We start from the raw sequence: 15,518 nt of genomic DNA, 5'->3' as shown, positions 1-15,518 counted from the left end.
TTTGATAAGCACCATTCAATGCTTAGATTATGTTGATTGATACTATTACATATTTAAGTAATTCCTCTACAAACATCTTGGCTAAACAAAAACAAAACAAGAAAAAAGTAAGTACAGATGTGACAGACTACTTTCAAAAGCATTTAACTCTCTGTTTAATGAAAGAATTTATTTCTGAGGAATATACATTTATAATTTCCTCTGTACTCATTTTCCTTTTTGCATTTTGTTTCTTAAAGCCAGCAGTGTCAAGAATTTATTCATACAAGCTCTCAAATTGATTTAAGTGACTAGGCACTGATATTTTTGGATTCTGTTACAAGCTTCTTCCTTATCTTGTCATATAACTTTGATCAAAGTCATTTGCACTCAAAATTTTAGGAGTCTCTACTGCTTGCTCCTGCTGAGAAACATGGAGTGTCATTGCCAGACGTAATGAATACCTAACAGGTTCAATCTGTTTCATTTGAAGCTTTAAGTGTTCAGCAAATATGGAGATAAAAACAGATTCAAAGGCAGAAGACTCCAAAAGTCATGAAGCAGGCAGAAGTCACTGATACCTCTTAAGGCAGATATGATATTAATGACGAGAAAGGAAATTTGTACAGAAGCTGTCTAATGACAGGACATGAAGCGCACGCACACCAAGCAGACTAATGAAGGGAACAAAAGATAGGGTTTCACTCCCTCAATATTTCTGTTTCCCAACACCTCCAATGAGTCTTCATCTGACTGTTAAAATCAGATCTTGATGTCTTCGCATGTCATGCTTTTATCTAGGAGGAGAGTATAGCAATATTTCTCAGACACAGACTTATCACAGTAACACAGACTTTCCAACATTTGCAGTATGAATTCTGAAGGCTGCAAGACATTGTATAAGCATACAGTACCATTCCAGCCTCTGTGCTAGATTACAGAGTTCAGGTAATCAAAAGACAATGTACCACAAACGTTAACAGTATGACATATCCAGAGTCCTTCCCAAAAATCCTCATACAAACAAGACCAGACATACATAGCTCATCACTGAGCTACTCATTTAGTAGTCACTCTGACCAGCTGAACAACTGGGTTGAGAAATATCTCATGAAGTTCAGCAAGGGAAAACAACAAAACCTGCATCTAGGGAGGTACAACGCTGTGCACCAGTGCACACTGGGGCTTCACTGGCTGGAAAGCAGAAAAGGACAAGAGGTGGGATCATGGACCCCATGGCAAAGCTGGCCAGCTGCATCCTGGGCTGGATAAGGGGAAGCACTTCCAGAAGGTCAAAGGAGGTGATTCTTCCCATTTTTCTCAGTACTGGTGAGGCACACCTGGAGTTTTTCCTGGATTCTCCAACACAATGAAGATATGGACATACTCAAGACAGTGTAACAAAAGGCTGTGAACGTGATTGTCATGGTTTGACACTGGCACAATGCCTGCACCCCCATGAAAATGCAACCTCTCATCTGAATGCTGTGAAATGCGACCGAGAACAGGGCAAAGCAGGCCCAAGCTTAACAACAAGGGAAAAAACTTTATTAAGCTGCTACTACTACTATACTACTATAAAAGAAAAAAAGAAAGAAAAAAAAACACACACAAAATTCAAAATTTAAACCTTGCAAAGCATTCCTCCTCCCACCGCTCAACTCCAACAAACCACAGCAAGACACAACCTGGACCCAAATCAGGTTCCCACCCTCCAGATAATCAACACTCAGTCCATCGAGGGAGAGAGGAATCCCTCCCGTGCCACAGGCTGCCCAAGAAACACAGCTGCGACATCCTGTGTTTCCATGTCACACATGGCACTGCCCAGAGAAAATCTGCCAGTGTAACACTCTGTTTTCCATGCACAGTGCTCTCACCACCAATGCATGGATGGACAGACTGCTCTTAGGATTTTCCTTTCAAGGATGCTCTGCCAAGAGGGAAAAAAACAACAGTTCAGTTTTTTCATTTTTGGGACCGCAGTCACCCCCTTTCCCCCTGGGGCCGAGGGTCCAAGAACAGAGATCTTCTTCTCTTTGAAGACAGGGGGCACCATCACAAACCTCCCTAATTTTTATCTGTTCACTCCACGTCTGTCTTTTCCCAGATGCTGAAGCATGTCTCTTTGGCTCACCGGTATCCTCCCAAAATACAGTCTCTCTCAGTCAGGCCTTCCCCTCCCCTACCCAGCCACGGCCGGGCAGGGGAGAGTCCTGCACTGCAGCTGACTGGAACCAGAGAGTTCCCCTGGGAATTCTGCTTTTAACCCCTCTGTGTTCTCAGAGGCATGTCCACCTTCAATTGGTCAATATCCAAATTGACCTCTTCCTTTCGAAAAGATTCTTTTTCCATGTCAAACCACGACAGTGATGAAGGGATTGGAGCATCTCTCTTATGAGGAAGGGCTGACAGAGTTGGAACTACAGCCTAGAGAAAGATCAAGGAGATCTTATCAGTCTATATATAGATGCCTGATGGATGGAAGACAAGGAAGCCAGGCTGCCTTCAGTGTTGCCCTGTGACAGGACACAGTGGCCAGAGAGTAAAACACAGGATACTCCAGGTGAACATAATACTGTATTTCTAGTCCAAGTATGGTTAAACACTGACTTGGGTTGCTCAGAGAGGTGCTGAAGTCTCCATCCTTTGAAATATTAAAAATTCAACTGGATATAGACCTAGGCAACCTGCTCCGGCTGATCCTGTTTGGGCCAGGGCATGAACCTTGTCCTTTTGCCCTGTGCATAGTCACTTTCATGACTGGATACCACGCTCAGACACTACCACGGCAGTGTCCCCTTCCCCACTTCCCAGGCAACCAGCGACAGGAGTATATATAGTCGAGGTCTTTCCCACCCTTAGGGACCCGCGGCACAGAGCCCGGCGGTCGGGGGCGGGATCGGGGGCGGGGGCGGCGGCGCTGTGACGTGGCGCCCCGGGGTTGCCATGGTGCCGTGAGGGGCCGCCACAGCCGCGGCCATGGCGCCGCCCGCGCCGCCCCCCTCACGAGTCTTCGCCGAGCTCGACCTGGCCCCGTCCCCGGCCCCGGAGGGACGCGTCGAGCCTCCGGCGCTGCCCGGGCGGGAGGTGCATGTGAGCGGCAGCGCGGAGCTGAGCGCCCGCCCGGACCGGGCGCGGGTGTCGCTGCGGCTCGGCAGCCGCAAAGAGGCGGCCGCGGCGGCGCGGAGCAGCGTGTCCCGCCGGCTGCAGTACATCGCCCACTGCGCCCGCCTGCACGGCGTCCCGGTGAGCTCCGCCGCCCGGGGCCCGCTGAGGCGCCGGGGCGTCCCCAGGGGAAGGCGAGGGGGGACAGCAGGCGGGGCAGCTCCCGTTCCCGGTCCCGGTCCCGCTCGGCAGCCGGCAGGGTGCGGGCCCGTCCCGCCGGGGCGGCCTGAGGAGCGGCGCCCGCGGAGGGCCCCGGTGCCGGCGGGAAGCGGGAGTGACGGGCTTGGAGCCCTCGGTCCTCCGCCTGGGAAAGCCTGGGAAAGTCTTTGGAAGGCTGCAGCGGAAAAGGCGGAATGTCGCTCCTCGGGCTTTCCAACAGGTTGCTTGTTTAGCATGTGGAAGCCATCCTCCTCCGATTCCCACGGCGGTGGAATCGCCGTCCCCGGAGGCGTTTAAAGAGAGGCTGGACGTGGCTCTCAGTGCCATGGTCTGGTTGGCATGGTGCTGTTCGGTCTAAGGGGGCACTCTGTGATACCGGAGGTCTTTTCCAACCTAATTCTGTGATTTGTTTGTGTAATAGAGCATTCGCCCGTGCATACGAGTGAAACTGATAAAGTTGTACACAGTTGTTTGTACACAGCAGCCTAACCCGTACCTGTGTGTGTCAGAGTAACTGTGCTTACCTGAGCTTACCAGCAAATACGTACAGAGCTCTTTATCTCTTTATTGTTCTACTAAAATGGAGAGGTTTTGAAAAACATAGGATATGATCAAGATAGCTGAAGTGACAGAAGCCCCATTGTGTAAAGTTCCTTTACCACAATGAGTTTTTTAGCTTCTGGAAGTGATTTTGCAAGAATGAAAAAAATATAGTCTTGCCTTTAAAGCTTTATCCAAACAGTAAATGCTCTATAAGGGTGATACGTCTCCTAACAATTGTGTTGGTGATGTTTTTGGATTTCACAAAAGAATTTTTGACAGTGTTACACACATAGGGCTCTTAAAAACAGGGGAAAAAAAAGATATTTTATGGAATAAGCAGTTGTTTTCAAAAGTTACTTCTTATTGAAGTTCCCTAGGAAGTTTGTGCCTTTTGAGTGTATTCACAGATAAGGTGGAGAAAAAGGGTGATTATAGAGTTTGCTATGAACACAAGATTATTCAATGGAGTAAAAAAGAATTGCAGAAGGGTTTCCTGATACTGCATGGAGTTACAGTGCAAGTCAGAGTTAGTAGATGCAAAGCAAGAGCATAAGTTACTCGGCCTAAACAGTGATGTGCCCACAGTGAAATTGCATGCCCACATTTCAAATGCTGCATATGTTTGAAGAGAAGCACTGGCACCAATTTTTCACTTCCCAAACAAAATAAGATTACCTCGGTTTATTTTGAGCTGTTTTGTGGTCGCTGTAACATCGATACAAATTGTTCAGGAATAAAGAAGACAGTAAAGAAGACCACGTAGCCCCTGAGAAAGCTCATATTGCAGCTGTGGGATTGGATGACAAGGGGGACATGGAGGCTGCTTTAGGCTAGGTATTGATCATGGCTGGGTGCATGTCTGTCACAGGCAGCATTTGTCATGGGTTCCATTGCCATCAGGATGACTCATTCAGCCAAAACTGGTGCATTTTTGTAAGGGATTACAGGTTAAATGCCTTCAGTGTCTATTAAGTGAGTTAACAGGAGTTTATAGTGCTGAATTTTAAGAGGAATGGGAGAAGACAAAGCAATTCAGTATGCATTCATTCTTATTAGTAGCGAAAATGTTAACCTTTGTACCCACCAACATGGTGAGCCATCAAATTATGGGGCATTTTCATCCTGACTGTAATTAGATAGCTCTTCAGAGCATGGCTATGTTAGAAAAGATAGTTGCAGATATTTACCCTACAGTGAATCTGAACAACTGATTTCCAGTTTTGACTGGATACTGATTGAATCTGGACAGCAAGGAGCATCCAACATGTGGCGGCTGGCACACAACAAGAGCAGTCAGGGTGTTAAATAGGTGAGTGTGCTTTAGAGGGGCTGTGTGCACCACTCCAGGCTAGAAAAAATGATTGGAAACTGAAGTATGACTTGGGCAAACAAATGGTTTTGTTTGGGTTTATAACAGTCAGGTTCAGAAAAGTAATGTCAGCAGGCAAGCAGGGTGGAGAGTGGGCTGTTTTTACAATGTGAGAATATTCGGTGTCTTATTATAGTTACAATAATTTCACAGTAATCTTTTTCTGTTTCAAAGATGCTGTGTGGTGGAGAATGGAAATGTTCTTTCCACTTAGTTGAGAGACTGTGAAATGCTGCTTGAGTTGTGGGTTTCTCAGTGTTAGCAAAGTGTTAGCTCTAGGGAACTCTGAGAAAAACAACATGAAGTTTTTTTTTTCAGAGTAGTTCCCCACGGTATAATTTTTAGTGCTTTGTTTCATCCAGTTTTAAATCACTCTACTGCTGGAGCTTTTATTTGCCTTGCAGCTTTTCCACTAACAACTCTCACTGCTGGCAATTTGTTCTTAACTGCATTTGCTAACTTCACTTGCCGCTAATACCATTCTAGACAACTGTAAAATTAATCTCTCTTCAAAGTCTCCATATGGTTCTAGTTGTTGCAGGCTTATCTAAGGCCTCTTTAGAAATCATCTAACTATACTATATATTTATTTTTAATTAATCTACAGAACAATTTTCTTAACCCTTATTGTTGCTATAGTAGGAAGTCTGTGAGATCAGAAGTCCATAACCTTTGCAGCAGCAGGAGCTTGCATTAGCAGCTTGTCAGGATGCCTGGGGGCAGCACCTGATTTCCATATACATTTACACAGGATTTTAATCAGAAATAGATGCAAATAGTGGCATTTATTTATAGAATGCTGTAAGTATATGCATTCAGAGCACTTCAGAGCACAGAATGTGGTTTCCCCATTGATTTTTCTTTCCCTGCAGCCTTCAAAACAATCTCCCTTAATCAGCTCAGCTGCTTAAAAGTAACATTTTCTTCTCTTTCTCTAGAAGCAAACAAATTTTATATTTGCCACCTATGATTTATTTGGGGAGTGGTGTGGAGATGACACTTATTTTCTTTAATGGCTATATCTAACAGTTGGCATCGGCACCTTGTTCAAAAATAATCTTTGTTGTACCTGTCAGAGTGTTACAAAACAAAACAAACCATCTAGCCAACTATATCTGGGAGGCTCTGGGTTAGAGATTGTCTGAACTGGGATACCTCCATTGCATTTATATGCAACATTCTCCATATTTCAAAACTTAATTCAGGAGTCACAGTTATGGATGCACATGCATACAATCAGTTAAAAAAGGTTTTAAAGTTTGCTCACTTAGTTTCAAAATCTTCCAATGCCAATGTATCCCTGACTGAAGGTAAAAACCTTTGTAAGGCATCGCCGTTTTTATATTACCACGTATTTAAAGAAATATCTCCAGAGTACCCTGCATTTGCTGAGTACAAATATGCTTTTTGTCTTTCTTGTAATAACTGTTATATATAGGTCCGTTATTTTTCTTTAAGCAGCAGAAACTTTCCACCCATAGGTTTTTGGGTTATTGTCCTATCATCTCATGCCAAACAGACCAAAGTGTGGGGATGAGAGGCTGGAGCACAGTTACCCAATCCCAGAAGGTGCTCACCATCCTTATCTGTCTGGAGACACGGTGGATGACTGTCAGGAGACAGAAGCATACATCAAGACTCTCATTAACCATTTCTATAGTGCCAAGAACAAAAATGACATGATCAGATGGAAGAAGCTAACTCTTTTGATTGTTCAGATATCATTATTTTTCTTTATAATGTAAAGTTATACTGGCTATATCAGTTTAAATGTACAAGTAGATTTTAAGAGACATTTTCAAGTGTCTCCAGATACTTTTTATTTACAGTTACACATATCAGTATACATTACGCAATGGGCATTAGCATACTTTCCAATCTATAAACGCTTTCCCTTGCTCAGGCTTGGTTTATGTGTCATAAAAACATCTCATAGTTTTGTTAAGTCATTAGCCAGGAGCAGAACACATAATTTTATGTGCAGATGGGCTGTTCTCTTAGTGTGCTGTTGCATACTTGTCTCCTTGAAGCATGCTTTTGCTGACTTACCCATTTATTTTTTTTTCCCCTGTTCTCTCCTGGAGAAAAGAGCAGTCATTCCTGTAAGAAGTCAATGTCATTGAACGTGGGCACAATGGTCCTGTGACTAAGACATTTTTCAAAAGTAGCAGATATGAGGAAGGGCTATAAAAGATTCTGTTCAGTTGAAAAGAGTGAAAATATAAAGCAAAATATATTTCTAGTCTTTATATGTTCAATGGGGTATTGACTATCTTTTTCATTTTTGTTTTAGGGTGCCTGAAGCTGTGATGAGATGCCACATAAGAAATAGGCTTTATAAGCAGAATTCAAGTGTGATTCTGTTCAGAGTTGTTCAATGGCTTCTGGGTTGATTGAGATAACAATGTTGTTATATCTGTTTTAACTATTTTCTGTGATTCTTGGCCCAGAGATTTAGAAAATGTAGAAAGTTATTCCAGATGTCCAGAGCACCTGAAGTGCAGATTTCCCTAAGTCACAGCGAAAAGTATTTCTTCTGTGGCTATTGCAATCAAATGGGTATTTCCTCAGCCAAAATATGAATAGTAGACATAAACAGTAGGGAAGAAAAATTTTTGCTTTTGAAGTAGTTTTCAGTCTTGATTCCAATTTAAAATTCTGTTGTCTCCTACCTGTCTTTTCCATATCTTTGTGTGAACACAGTCACTAATGGAAGCAAAGTATCTAACAGAAAATGTATCACAGAAGGCCACCTTGTTATGACTTCAGCAATTATTTTGTCCATTTATCTTCAGCAGCACATACAGCTACTGTCAAATTGGGTGGGATTACAGTGAGCTGTGAAGGAAATTTTGTAATACATGGTGCAAAATGATCTTTCAGTCCATAATATCGATCTTGCCATAGCACTTGGTACCACGGGATGGCAGTGTCCTTAAATGCACAGGAACCTAGGGAGGGTACAGCCAAATTCCAAGGCTTGGATCTACTCCGCAGGAAAGAAAACCTGTTTTTAAAAAGGATTAATGAGAGGGCACCAGGGAAAACAAATGCATTTTTTCTATGTTTATAGTTGTGTTACAGCACAGCTATTTCTCTAAGATACAAATTGTAGTAGTTTGTGTTTTTTGTGTGATAATTTCAATAAGATACATGAAACCTCTGGGGAAAAATCTTTATTGGTAATTGTAATTGGATTATATCATAAATAGTAAGATTTACCAAATCTTGTAAATTAAATAAGCTGATGGTGCTAGACTGGCTTGATCACTCTTTAACAAGCTCCAGCCAGCCACATAAAAGAAAAAAATACAGCTTTCATGGACTACTGGCCCTTGCTAATCCTTGCTCTTACTGGAAGAGATTTTCTGAAAATATCTAAAAATAGGACTGTTGTGCTTGAGCACTACCAATAAATCATGATACAATTTTGAAATTTCAGTTTTTTGTGCTTTTATTCAATGGTAGTAAAACCATATAATATTTTAAAAGAAAAATGCTGCTCACAGTTAATGTTATTTGCATAAACTTATGCATGCTACATGATAAACTTGAAGACTTGAGCGTCTGTAGGAAATACTCTGACACAAAGCATCTTTTGTGTGTCAACATTGAAGGCAAATATTTCCTACACAAACAAATCTTGTAAATAAAACTTTAGTAACTGGAAGGCTGGGTATCTGCTTTACTATAGTTCATGGGTGTTACATGCAAAGCTGCAATTAAACTGTAGGCTGTGCTTTTTTTGCTATTTAGAGTAATTTCACAATAAATTGTTCATTCAAACTGTTTACTGCAGAGCAAAATGAGTGAAAAATATGTGACTGTTAGACCAGTAGCAAGCTGGTCAAATATTCATATGTAACTGCAGTTATTTTCTATCTTCCTGAGTTCAGTATCTTACTTATATGTGCTACAGGATTTGCTAGTGCTCTGTGCAGCCATTATGTTGACCAGTGTAGCTGCTGTTGGTGCTGAGGTATCAGTGGTGGAACAGCCTTTTTCAAGGGTTACCATTATGCCAGAATAATAGCTGTACAGTCTTTGTTCATATGACCTTGCTACAAGCTGCTGCTGCTGTTAAAATATCTTAAAATAGGGGTCTAAAAAGCACTTCTCACATACTAACTTTCTAAAAGCAATTGAAGCCTTTAGATTTATAGTACCGGGTAAATTTACAGTTACACACTAATACAGCTTCTACCTAACAGCCACGTTTATGACCTAATTGTGCTCTTCAAGGTAATAGTAGCAAAATCACATTATAGAGCTACTGTATCATTGACTTAGAAAAATGCAAGAAGTCTTTAACATCCAGCTAGTTTTTAACTGAAGATATTTACATGGAAAATTCAAAATTTTTGTTGCAAAGTCATAAGTAATATGCCAAAACAGTTCAGCTTTTATAGGACATCATGTACATACAGCAGATGCTTAATTTCTGTCTTTTAAGGTTATATTCCTCTATTTTGTTTTAGGAAGAAAATATGACTGTAACAGAAGATTTTAGTAGAGTAGAAAATACTTACCAAATGGAAGCAGAGGTATGTATTCAACCTAACCAAAAATAAAACAAAATAATAAGAAGTGTGTCAAGGACCTGTAAAAATTTGCAGACTATCTTTTCTCAGACCAAGGAACATAACAGCAGCATAGTTAAAAAAAACTATTTAAGTAGACTGCAGTTTATAGCAGAGTTCAGCTGCAGTCTTCTGTTGTGTGCAGAACTTGTTTTCATCTCAGATGAATGTGTGCTTTTGAAATGTTACCTGATGATACAGACTGGCGTATTTAGTTCTGGGGCAGTGGGAGCAAACGAACAATTCTGAACTTTCCTTCACCCACAGCCCTACCTGCTCTCTGCTTCTTGCAAGGAGTTGGTGAGTTCAGAAAGCTGCCCCAGTTAATAACCTTTTTTTTTTTTTTTTTTCCCATTATTTTAGCTCCTTGAACTGGGAGCAAATGCAAGATCTGCTTAGGCCACAGTTGCAGAGCAGCTGGATGTTGGTCAGTTCTACACAACTCTGCCATCAGCTTGCTCTAAGTAAAGTAAAGATAATTGTTTTCTTGGGTAATTGGCTCAGTATTTTGTAGGTAAAAAGTGTTCTGTGAAATGCAGATATTATGGGAATAATCCCATTTACTTCAGTGTCTGCTAAGGGAAGTATATATTTGCACATTCATGCCATAGTAGAAAATAAATGCTGTGCTTTAAACGTTCACTGAGGGAAATTATGTGTGTTCAGCTAATGTATTTTTTAGACCATAAAACTTTAATCACTACCCAGCAAGTTTAGAGATTTTTACAAAGTAAACCTGGAAGCCTGTAATAAAATGATAGCTGTTTTATAGAGCTGTGGTTTAGAGTCCTCTTAAACAAGTTCAGCCTCCTTAGTTTGTTTGCTTTAAGGCATATTCTCATCTAAATAACACCAATAAATACAGAAATTATTGATAATTTGGAGAACAAAATTTGAATTTTAAAATAAATCATAAGATACTTAAATGGTGTGCATCAGTGTCATGTTCTGAATGACTTCAGCTTCCTCGTGGAGACACCTACTACTTTGAGAGCTTAAATAACCATGTTTTTTAGATGACCTGTACTTAAAAAGTAATAAAACTCTATTATTAATTATTATATGAATCATTGTTTAGGCTACAGACAAGCTTAGGCTTACAACTTCAGTCTTAAGTGGTAACTTAACCAATTATCCATCTTCTGCTATTAGTTTTTATACAAGGATTATATGTGGAAGGCTAATTGCTTGCATTTAGTGTTGATTTGTAAGCAGCTTGGAGCAGCTGTGATTGCTATTGCAAAGTTGTGTGGTTGCCTGGGAGCCCGGGGGTTGGAACTGGAAGAATCCAGCCACAGTGCTGCTGTTTTGGCTGCCCTGCACACTGAGGTAGCACTGTGGCCACTCTTAATGCAGAGATCAGCCTCTCCTCACTTCTCCCTTTATGTATAACCTTGTTTCATTAGTGCAGCTTCATAAACCAATGAGGTTCCATTGACAAGCATGTTTGCCTACTTTAGCAATATAAATGGATTTAAAACTCACTTCCACTCACTTCTCTGTTAAAGAGTTTGCCATTATATCTGTGTTATATGTAAAGTCTTGGATGTCTTGTGTTACTTCATTCTGCAAACTCTTTACCATTTGTCTTCTGTAAAGAATTTTAGAATACTGAAAAATTCCCAGGCATACAGCTATTTAAAAGTATAATGGAAAATTCAAGATATTCTTTCAACTGTAAGGAGATAATTTTAATTCATGCTCTAACAAAGGAAAATATGCAGAAGAATGATGTTGTGTATAAGATCACAAAGCTCTATAATATTTTTATCATAATAGTTCATTTATTGCATAATGTTCTCATGGGAGGAAGATTATGTTGGTTTTGTGCATTTCTTAATACACTTGCCTCCTTAAAAACCATAACTTCTTGTCATTAGCAGCCTTATCCGAACCTTGGAATGTGTCTAATAATTTTGCATAGCTTCATGTTATTTTTTCACACTTTTTAACCTTAATAACTGATGAAATTAAAACATTTATTTGCATTTTAATGTTCAAGTATTCTCTGTAATTGCAAGTGGAATCTATGAATGTATTAGATGTAGCTCTAAAAGAAAATTGTGGGGTTTGTTTTTTAGGAGGGGGAAACAGCAAAATCAGCTATTGCTCAGTTGTTTTCTGCCCCTGAGGGTACCTGATCAAGTGCTTCTTTTTTAACAGTAAAATTCCTGAGTGCCCAGAAATGCCCCAGTCTGAAAAATTTATCTCCTGCTTAAGACCCATAATTCTTTTGTTTCATCATGTTTCTGTTTCATCCCCTAGAAGGAACAAATCTTGTAAATGCTGATGGCAATCTTGAAAACACTATGGCAGTCCTCATAGTGAGACTTTCCACAAAATACAGCTATGACAGTTTTCTGACAAAATATCACAGGGGCATGTATGCTTTTTATATATATGCCAAGAACTCCCACTGAAGAAAAAACTGTAGGTATAGCCTCATCTTCAGTCTCTGTTCAATTGACACTACACCTTTCAGAGCCACTGAACCAGTGCAAGCCAGGATAAGGTTCATGTACTACACCAAAAGGCTATCAAGGGTAACAAGATGAGAGCATTAATTACTTTTTACCTTACTCTGTATGTGAAGTAGCTCCCTCCTCACACACTGAGAGACTCTGCTTCCTTGAATTATCTCATTCTCCACAAGGTAAGTCTCTGGTATGCACACAGGAAACTGCTGCAGTGCAGCTGACATGCTGTAACTTGGATTTGTGTGTCATAGCCCCTCACTGGGGTAGTGGTACATAGAGTGCAGCAGCCATGGGGGCAACTGTATGTCCCAGGTAGTAGAATTTTCTTTACTGCAGGCTTTTTCTTCCATTCCTGTGGAAGCTGTATTAGTATGCAAAAAGAAGGGAGTCGGGGATAAGAAAGAAGGTAAACCTTACTCATGGTGAGAGCACTGTACTGGAAGTGAAGATGAGGTTTTAGGTTTTTTAAAAAAGAGTTAGGGATCCAGGATTTCTGATTGCTGAATGCTGTATCAGCTCAGTGTCATTGCTTCAGTCCTGGAAGCTGTGCTTTGCCACAGAGAAAAACTGGCTTCTGCCTGGAAAGTTGTGCCTGGCTGGAATTTCCACCGGGAAAACTGTTGGGCTCTCGATCCAAGGCTGATAATAATTGCTGCTTCATAGCATTTGGGAAGGACCTGAATTCCTAATGCATCTTCATTTAATGCTTCTTAAAGCCAGGGACTGTTAGGTGTTTAAATTGTTTTTAATCCAAGTCTGAATTTCCCTCTCAGCCCAGTTCCCTCTCAGCACTGCAATGAGTCTGTTTAGACAACACAGGATTTGGAGCCCACTGCAAGCTGAACTGGGTTTGGCTTAGCTTAATCTCATAGCTGAGGTTTCTTTAATGCTTGGAATTAAAATGTACTTTTTCTTTGTGCACAGTGTTTTCTACATCATTTTGTATGAGCTTCTGCCAGGATGCATCTAGTCATGCACCAAAGAACACATTCATTCATCAGATTGTCTGCATACCAAGAATTCTGTATTTCCTCAGAAAGGGATTTCTTAATCCTCAGTTTTAAACTATTTAAGAATTTTTTTCTATTGCAAACCTAATGCTAGTCTCTAGGGCTATATAGAAGTCTTATAAGTTCATAAATGTTGGAGTTTTATACAGGACTAGTAAGTTTAGTTACCTTGTAGATGTCTGGCCTTATACTGACTTAAATGAAGTGTTGAGTCATAGTGGAAAATGAAAATATTACTCATGTGATGTCTGTTCACTCACTCCTAGGTCTGTATCATATTCAGTGATTTTGGAAAAATGCAGAATGTTTGCAATCTACTCATTGAAAAGTTAGGAACCTCTGTTACCATCAATCCACCTAATTTCTACCACACACCAGAAGCCATCGACACACTTCGGTAAGTTCTCTCAGATGCCAAAAATCTTACAGCCTCAGTTTATATGAATACATAATTTATGCTGTTTTCAATGGGAGCAAGTAGTTTCCTTCGCACCTATTAATATTTATGTTACAGATTTCTGTATTTAAATATAACTTATAAATTAATGCTGTTCAACCTTGAAGATAGAATTTATTCTTGTCTATGCCAAAGTAGAATGTAATAAAAATTATTTTACCACTGATTTCCACTGGAGTATAATCTTCTGTTAATGTTAGGTCAACAGAATTTGGCTTTGCTTACATCATCATGTGTAGATTTCATTTGTATTTATTCATTAAGGGTGCAAGTGTGTTACCAGATGTTGATAATTTTAAATATGCTTGCCAATGCCCATTACGTTTAGCTGACATGATCTGAAAATAACCATGTGTGGCACTTCCTCAGCATCAGAACATGCTGCCCTGAAGCTCACATTCTTGATCTGTTTTAAGCACTGACTAGTCACAGTCCAGGCTTCTCCCACTAAGAGGGAGGGACAGAAGGAAGTTAGTCTTGGTTGGGTTTTTTCCTCTTGTAAGAAAAGAACTGCCTGCTAATTAAGAAGCAAGCTTAATCAGCTGCTGTTAAAAGTTCCAGAGATGCCAAAAGTGAATGTCAGAGATATCTACAGGAGATCAGGAAATATGGCCAGTGATGTTAAGCAGGTGCTAGTACACCTTGCAGCTGAACCGCTGAAATGCCTGGAGCAAGGGTTGAATTGCTCTGCAAGACTCAGCATGGATGCCTGCAGCATGCAAGTTTTAGAAATGCTTGATCTCATCAGATTTAGTGAGCATGCTGACATTTCCTCCACACGCTGTCCCCTCAATACCCAAGCTGTGGCTCAGAAGCTGGGGAAGGTGATGTGCCTTACATCTCTGCAGTTACAAAACCTGTGATGTTAAAAAAAAAAGCTTGACAGGAGCACTGGTACATCAGTTGAACCTGCTTGTTATTGTGCTGCTGCTTCCACCTCTCAGCCGCCAAGTGTGTGTCACTGCCGTTGGAAACACGCGCCGGAAAGCCCAGGAAGTCTGTCGACTGTTTGGCCAGGCATTGGGAAAGCCTTTATTGATAAAAGAAGAGGAAACAAAAGAATGGGGAGGCCACATAGACGGTCACCTGTTACACTGTGCTGATTCACAGACTCTGCAGGAAAGAATCCAGAATGCTACTGCTTATGCTTCTTGTAGAGTGTTTGCTGTGTTTGAGATAAAGGGAAAAGAAAACAGGAGAAACAAATTGCTCTAGAAACCTTAAAATCGTACACATCTTAATAAAATTTTTATGCTTTCTTGTGCCTTTTGATTTTTTTTTTTTTTTTTTTTTTACTTCATTCTTGTGGTAAGTCCATTCCTTAAAATACAGTTAATTCTGAAAGTAAGTTCAGACCTGCTTATTTTTGTTTCCTGGCCCCTGTAAAACAGCAAGATATTTGACATGCAAAACATTTGGCACACCTGGCTGAAACTGCACCGCATATACACCTTTGCTCCCAAAACTGGACAGAAATTAATCCCCATTGCTGAGTCACGGCAAACTGAATATGCATTGTGTTCACTTCTGACAAAACTGAGTGTCCAACATAAAACCTGCTAAGGAATGTTTTATTTCATCATAGGAAAAAAATATACATTTTATCCTGGTGTCTGTTTGCTCAAGTTTAAAAATGGTATCTGTTGTCTGGACATACATTACATGTACAGACACTGAAGTACTCAGTCATGAGGGTAGAGTTTTTTCAACCATGACTGCATAATGTATTTTGATCCATCATATCCAATGAAGTAGGTTTCCATATCAGGGTGACAC

At 40.6% G+C, this 15,518-nt stretch overlaps 1 protein-coding gene across 1 annotated transcript; it reads left to right on the top strand.

The window, feature by feature from the left end:
• Positions 1-2,936: 2,936 nt before the first annotated feature.
• Positions 2,937-15,000, top strand: IRAK1BP1 (interleukin 1 receptor associated kinase 1 binding protein 1). Its single transcript, XM_021545370.3, has 4 exons — positions 2,937-3,228; positions 9,697-9,762; positions 13,552-13,682; positions 14,687-15,000. Exons 1-4 carry the CDS (start codon positions 2,962-2,964, stop codon positions 14,955-14,957), a joined length of 735 nt encoding a protein of 244 aa, XP_021401045.2. The 5' UTR covers positions 2,937-2,961; the 3' UTR covers positions 14,958-15,000.
• The last annotated feature ends 518 nt before the right edge of the window (positions 15,001-15,518 follow it).

Source organism: Lonchura striata, chromosome 3 (assembly GCF_046129695.1).
Source record: "Lonchura striata isolate bLonStr1 chromosome 3, bLonStr1.mat, whole genome shotgun sequence".
Classification (NCBI taxonomy): Eukaryota; Metazoa; Chordata; class Aves; order Passeriformes; family Estrildidae; genus Lonchura; species Lonchura striata.
The sequence above is the reverse complement of the archived record's forward strand: the minus strand, read 5'-3'. Positions and strand labels throughout refer to the sequence as shown.